Genomic DNA, 7,288 nt, shown 5'->3' with positions numbered 1-7,288 from the left:
TTTTCTTTTTTTTTTTTTTTTGTTTGTTTGTGAGGGAGATTATAGGGTGCATGTGCTCACTGGAGAGACATAGAGAAAGAAGTAAGAAATCAATCCCCCAGGAAGGATGGGCATGCCACTATCCTTCTCCTCCATTCTCCTTTAGGGATTTGGACACACGCATACACTAGCCCTGCATGAGCTTCAAGTAACCAGGTCCAGGGCTCGAGCTATAGTCGGCCATGTAGGAGTCCAATAACCTAACCACTACACTACCTGCTAGCCTCAAACTGGGATTTCTTTAAGCATGATGGGTATTCTCATTTCTGTTCCACTGATTTTTTTTTTTTTTGAGAGATTTTTGCTACAGGGCGCCTGCGCTCACCAGACAGACAGATAGACAGAAAGAAAGAAATAACCTAACCACTACACTACCTGCTAGCCTCAAACTGGGATTTCTTTAAGCATGATGGGTATTCTCATTTCTGTTCCACTGATTTTTTGGATGGTCACGCTGCAATCCCTTCTCCTCCATTCTTCTCTCAGGATCTTGGGCACGCACACACACGTGCCTGGCGTGAGTTTTAAGCTACCGGGTCTGGGACGCGAACCGTGGTCGGCTACATGGGAGTCCAGCAACATAGCCATTACACTAACTGCTGGTCCCTGTTCCACTGATTTCTTGATTTTGATCTTTCTAACCTAAACTGTGTTTTACATTTTTACTTTTTTTTTTGAGAGAGAGATTTTTGCTATAGAGCAGTGTGGTCACTGGAGAGTCAGAGAGAGACAGAAATTGAGAAATCACAGCTCACCTCCTGGGGGGCTATGGTCGTGCCACAGTCCCTTTGCCTCCATTCTCCTTTCAGGATTTTGAGCTTGCACACATGCACGCCTTGCATGAGTTTTAAGCTGCTGTGTCCAGGACTCTAATAGCAATCGACTATGGGCGAGTTCAGTGACATAACTATTGCATCATCTGTTGATCCCTCTAAAGTCAACTATTTTAAGTTTTAGTTGGAGTCCAAGTTTGGGTATTTTGACAATTAGTGTTTCGACCATATATGATTTAGCTTTTGTTTATTTTGTTTTCTTTTCCTAGAATACTTCTTGCTCTGCTTTCTAACAGTTCAGGTCAAAACCGTATTTCAGGCCTAGTTTGAGCATTGCTTTAATGGAATCTCATTATTAATTCAGTCTATGAGATTATTCTGTTTTATTTTTTTTTTTAGAGGTGTTTTTGCTATAGGGCACATGTGCTCACCAGAAAGACAGAGAGAGACAGAGAGACAGAAAGCAAGAAATCACCCCCTGGGGGGATGACTATGCTGCAATCCCTTCTCCTTCATACCCCTCTCAGGATCTTGGGCACGCATGCACACATGCCCAGCGTGAATTTAAGCCACCAGGTCCGGGACTTGTACTGCAGTCGACTACATGGGAGTCTAGTGACATAGCCATTATGCCACCTGCTGGTCCCTGGCCCATCATTATAGCTAGGCTCAAACACATATTTTATTAATTAAAATAGGAACCAATACAACCAACAGATTTTTGCTAATAATAAGTAAGTTTGTTTATTCCTGTTGCATTAAAGTCCATGCTTTGGGATTCAACATACTCTTTAAAAGTATCTTTTGCATCCTGCTGGTTGTGGAAGTGTTTTCCCTTCAAACGTTGCTAAGAGCCAGAGAAAGTGAGTGCCATGGTGGGCTAGGTGTGGCTCTCACAGGATCAAAGCTGCAGGAAAATAGATGGTGAGATTGTAAGCTGTGGAAAGAAGCCCTGGCTTCTATGAGTATTTTCGTACTCCTCATTGAAGAGCTGAATAATTGAAATAGCTCATCTTTTTGAAAAACAAAAACAAAAACAAAAAACAAAGTTGTCATTATGTTTGAAGATGTAGTGGTCTCTGGCGAGAAGTCAGGGGAATATGGCAAATGAGGCAAAACTTTATAGTCCTGGCGCCAGCAGATAGCATAATGGCTGTGTCTGTAGATGCCCAGATGGCCAACCATGGTTTGAATCCCAGACCCAGAGGCTTCAAATGCACACCGGAAGCACATGCGTGCATGCCCACAATCCCAAGAGGAGACTGTAAGAGAAGGGATTGTGGTGTTGCCATCGCCCCAGGGATGATTTCCTGCTTTATGTCTCTCTCTCTCTGGCAAGCATACGTGCTCTATAGTAAAAAAAATCTATTAAAAAAAAAAAATCAAGCTTCGTAACCCAATTCCTTAAACTTTTGAAGCATTGATTGTGATGTGTAGTCACATGTGCAGTTTTCGTGGAGAAGAATTGGGCCCTTTCTTTAATTTTTTTAATTTTTTTTTATTTTTGGAGAGATTCTCGCTATAGGGCACGTGCACTTGCCAGACAGACAGAGAAACATAGAGACAGAAAGCGAGAAATCACCCCCAGGGGGGATGGTCACGCCGCAATCCCTTCTCCTCCATTCTCCTCTCGGGATCTTGGGCATGCACGCACACGTGCCCAGCGTGAGTTTTAAGCCACCAGGTCCGGGATGCGAACCGCGGTCTACTACATGGGAGTCCAGCGACATAGCCATTACGCTAAACTGCTGGTTCCCTATTGGGCCCTTTCTGTTGACCAGTGTCAGTGAAGGTATTGTATCTTCAAGTCTCTTTTTTTTTTGCAAAACTTCTTGAACCACCACCACTGCACTGTGCTTTTGTTAGCAGTTCCTGGGCCAAATGCGTTGTTGATGTTGTGAGTTGTCTCCACTGCTTTAATACCTCTTCTGAACTTGAGTAAGAAAATCACTTGAATTTGCTTTTTGTCTAACATATTTCCATAGCCTGAAATACAAATAAGATAAACAGCAAGTAATACATCTTAGCAAGAAATATGCATTAAAATGGAGTAAAATATTGCCACATTTATTTAAGAATGTATGCAAATATATCAAATGGCAGATTTCAGCAATGCAAACACACAGTTGCTTTTGTAGCAACCTAATAGTTTACTTATTAAATATTATTTTATGAATAAAGGAAGATTGCTCTTTTATATAGATAAAAGATATTCTTTACTGTTCTGCAAACAAATAAGTACTGTTTCTTTGTGGCTGCCATCTTTGGGTTAGAAATGGATTGTGTTCTGGACAGACACCCTGTTGTTCAACATATGACCTTAAGGATAGTTATAAAAAGCCCTAATGTTAAATTTATTGTAATTATTTTTCTCCTATTTCAATTTTGTGTAAAATTTAGTTTTTAGAATGTTAAATAGATATTATTAGAAAACATAGTGCTGTAGTACCTCTTATCCATGGTTCCACTTTCTACAGTTTTATTTATCTGTGGTTAATGTAGTCTGAAAATTTGTGAGTATAGTACAATAAGATCTTTTGAGAGAGAGAAAGCATATTCACATAAATTTAGTACATTGCATTGTTATAATTGCTCTATTTTATCATTAGTTACTGTTGTGACTCTTACTGTGCATAATTTATAAATTAAACTCTATCTTAGATAAGCATTTATAGGGAAAAAAAATGTTGTATATATAGGACTATCCAATGTTTCAGGTATACATTGGGAGCTTTTGGATGTATTCCCTGTAATTAAGTTGACTGTATACACTTTACAGAGATTACTTTTTAAATCCAAATGTATTTATTAATATAATAATTATATTTTAATTATATTTTCATCTTTCTGAGCAATATAACTTCTGATGACCATAAAGGCAATTCAACCCTTTCTGTGCCAAAGAGATGTGATGCAGATGCTCCTGAAGGTAAACTAGTTCTTACTAACTGTTTTAAAATTTATAACGCTATAAGAAAAGAATTGCCTTACATTTTGCTGTGTTAATTATTTGATGGATTTCTTTTAACTTGTGGTAACAAAGGAACTTTTGGCAAGTACAAGTTGGTAAGTCTCTTCAATAGAATTTCTTAGTGATAAAATGATTTCCATTAGGGAAAGTGCCATTACAAATTTGTTACTTGGGAAGTAACAAAAGATTTTATTATTTATCTCATTTATTAGTATGATTAAATCATTTATAACTGAGTTTTTTTTCTTAAAAAACTCTCTCAGGAGAGTTTGGCAGAATTTGTAATTCTTAATACCAAGACCAGAAGTACCTATGATGACCTAAAACAACTTTTAATCTAAGCATCATCACTTTAGTTAATAAAAATAGTGTTAATTATAATAGTACTTAGCTTTTAAGAATATACAGTTGTGTTCCAAGCACTATACTAATTATTTTATGTGTGTTCTGTAATTCTGTGTTCTTAATCTCTTTACTTTTAGAAAATCATTTTTTCTATTTTCTGTGAATTTAAGGTGACTTTTTTCTAAATATTATGGTGTTTAATTCTTACTAAGGATTTCCAAGTTATTCTTTTTTAAATTTTTCTCATTTTCAATTAGTTAATTAATTAATTTACATTCATTCACTGAGCATTGTCACAGCATACAAAATGTGATTTTCCATCCAGAATATACTACATAGTGGCTTAATCATGTATGTTATCATCAAAAATTTTCCATTTCTAGTTTTACACACACACACACACACACACGTATATATATTTTCCCCCATTTCTCACCCTCTGCCATTTCCCACCCTCCTTCCACACTAACTCTGGTGTCTACAGTTGTTTTCCACTCCTGTTTTTCCCCACATTTTATTGATTAACAAAATTTCTTAAATTATCTAACTATTTTCAATAGCAAATTCCGCTGATATATACATATCTCTGAATGCATGTCTGACTTTAGGCATGAAACTCTGAGTAGAATGAATATATTATAAAGTAGCACCTAGCTGATGCTATATACCTTACTACGGTCATTAAATAGGTATTTGTTTAATATATTTTTTGATTTCCAACTTATTCTTAACAAATGTTGCAAAAAATTTCCTTGGCTTGCCTTCAGAATGCTTTATTTCATGGTAAATTAATATGTCAAATATATTGTCTTTCTTCATGAATTATTCATCAATATCATTAGGAGAAACACAAAATTTTTAGGTTTTCAGTTAACACTACCTGGCAGGGATCATTCTGGAGTAGTAGTGAGAAAGAAAGTTCTTTAAAAGTTAGATTCCAGAAAATCATTTCAAGATTAATGAAGAACTTAACTGGAATGCGTATCAAGACCAAGGAACAAAATACGCAAAATTACCTTAAATTGCAAATGTCTATATTCAAAAGAGTTTAAACTATTGTTATTGTTTGCTTGTTTGTTTTTTAATTATGAGAGCAAGGTTGGGGGGAGGAAATGAGATTGTAGAGTTAGGAGTCAGATCATTAAAGGTCTTGGAAAGTGACTAAAGGGTCAGTGAAAATTTTAAGCAAGAAAACTAGAAGTTATTTTACAATTTATTTTCAGGAAGTTAATTGTAACAGTTATGTAGAGAATGGATTTGAAAAATTTCTATTTGAGCATGAAAATTAGATAGAGGAGAGCATGTTATCAATAGTAATTCAAGAGAGATGGTGAAAGTTTGAACTAAGCAGTGGTGATATGAGGATGGTAGAATTTAGAGTGACAGGTAGTTTTTTGTTCGTTTGTTTGTTTTTTAGTTTTTGCTAGGGTGTGTACAGTCCCTGGAGAGAGAGAGAGAGACAGAGCGAGAAAAAAGGGGAAAGTGAGAATTCCCCCCCCCCCCTGCCGAGGTATGGCCATGCTACAATCCCTTCTCCTACATTCTCCTTTCTGGATATTGGCCATGTCTGCACACGTGTCCCATATGTTTTTCAGGCTGCCGGGTCTGGGACTTACACCATACATTCAGTCAGTCAGACAGTGAGATCCAGCCATTTTAACTACCATACCACTGGCTGTCCCCCCCACCCCCTTCTTTGAGAGAGAATACAGTCATCCCTTGGAATCTATGAGGGACTGGTTCAAGGATCCCCATGGATTCTAAAATATGCATACTCACGTCCCTTTTGTAAAATGGTGTGGATTTGCATATGACCTACACACATCTTCCTCTGTACTTTAAATTATATCTGGATTACTTACAATGCCTGATAAAATATATGTGAATAAATACTATGTAAATAGTTGTATTATATTTTTGGATTTTTAAAAAAATTTTTCAAGTATTTTCCATTTGTGATTAGTTGAATCCACAGATGCAGAACCCACAGATGTAGCTAATATTTTTTTATGTATGGGATGGTCAGACATTTATTAAACACATAAAATATTATTGAAACTATAGTTTAAAGTGTCTATAATGTTTAAGGTTGAAAATATAGGGCTTCTTCCTGCCTCCAAGCCTGGCCCGGGAATACTCTAGACTTCATAGTTTTCTCCTTCCACCTGAAAAATCTCCAAGCTGGCCCCAGGTGCTCCTGGTCCAGAGACAGGAAGAGAGCTCTCCCCCCTGCCCCACTATAGAGGGGACAATAGAAAGCAGGAGGGGATCTGGGCCTCCAGATGGTAGAAGCCAGCACAGAGGCGCACGTGTGGGAAAACAGGGAACTTCCTCTCCCTCAGTGGGACAGAGCGGCTCTTCCTCAACCATGGATCCACAGAGGAATTTGCAGGAAGGGTACGAGAAAAATGAAGATTTTCTACTGATAATCCAGCATCAGGAAACAAGCTAATGTGGCAAGAGAGGCGAGGCCTTCCGAAGAAGATTCCTCATGGCTCCTGTGAACTAGGTATTTCAGGGTACTAGAGAAATGAAGATTTTCTACTGATAATTCAGCCTACAGCAAACAAGCTAGAGTGGCAAGAGAGGCGAGGCCTTCAGAAGAAGATTCCTCATGGCTCCTGTGAACTAGATTGAACTTCAAGAATTAGAAAGAAACAGGGAACCAGCAGTTAGCGTAATGGCTATGTTGCTGGATTCCCACGTAGTTGACCACGGTTCGTGTCCCGGACCTGGTGGCTTAAAACTCACGCCGGGCACGTGTGCGTGCGTGACCAAGATCCTGAGAGGAGAAGGGAGGAGAAGGGATTGCGGCGTGACCATCCCCCCTGGGGGGTGATTTCTCGCTTTCTGTCTCTATGTCTCTCTTTCTGTCTGTCTGGCAAGCACACGCGCTCTATAGTGAAAACCTCTCCAAAAAAAAAAAAGAAGAATTAGAAAGAAACACACCATTATCAGATGACTAGAAATCACTGCAGGACCACAAAAAATATGGGAAAGCAAGAAAATACCTCTCCTCCAAGGGAAAAGAATAACTCCTCTTCATCTACAAGCAGTTCAATGGAAATCATGAAAATGTCTGATAAAGAATTTAGAACATTCATAATGGTGAAGCTAACAGAGATGGAAGAGAAGAGAGACAATGAACTGCAGAAGAGAA

The 7,288-nt window shown here is 38.1% G+C and overlaps 1 protein-coding gene across 1 annotated transcript in view; it reads left to right on the top strand.

The window, feature by feature from the left end:
• The window catches only part of LMBRD1 (LMBR1 domain containing 1), a 131,331-nt gene that overhangs the window by 97,413 nt on the left and 26,630 nt on the right, over nucleotides 1–7,288 (top strand). Inside the window, exon 14 of the mRNA XM_006159629.3 lies at nucleotides 3,663–3,741. Coding sequence (XP_006159691.1) covers nucleotides 3,663–3,741 — 79 coding nt within the window. The remainder of the gene's footprint in view (nucleotides 1–3,662; nucleotides 3,742–7,288) is intronic.

The sequence above is a fragment of the Tupaia chinensis genome, unplaced genomic scaffold (assembly GCF_000334495.1).
Source record: "Tupaia chinensis unplaced genomic scaffold, TupChi_1.0 Scaffold000639_1, whole genome shotgun sequence".
Lineage (NCBI taxonomy): Eukaryota > Metazoa > Chordata > Mammalia > Scandentia > Tupaiidae > Tupaia > Tupaia belangeri.
Note: the sequence above shows the minus strand (reverse complement) of the source record. Positions and strands in the feature narration are given on the sequence as shown.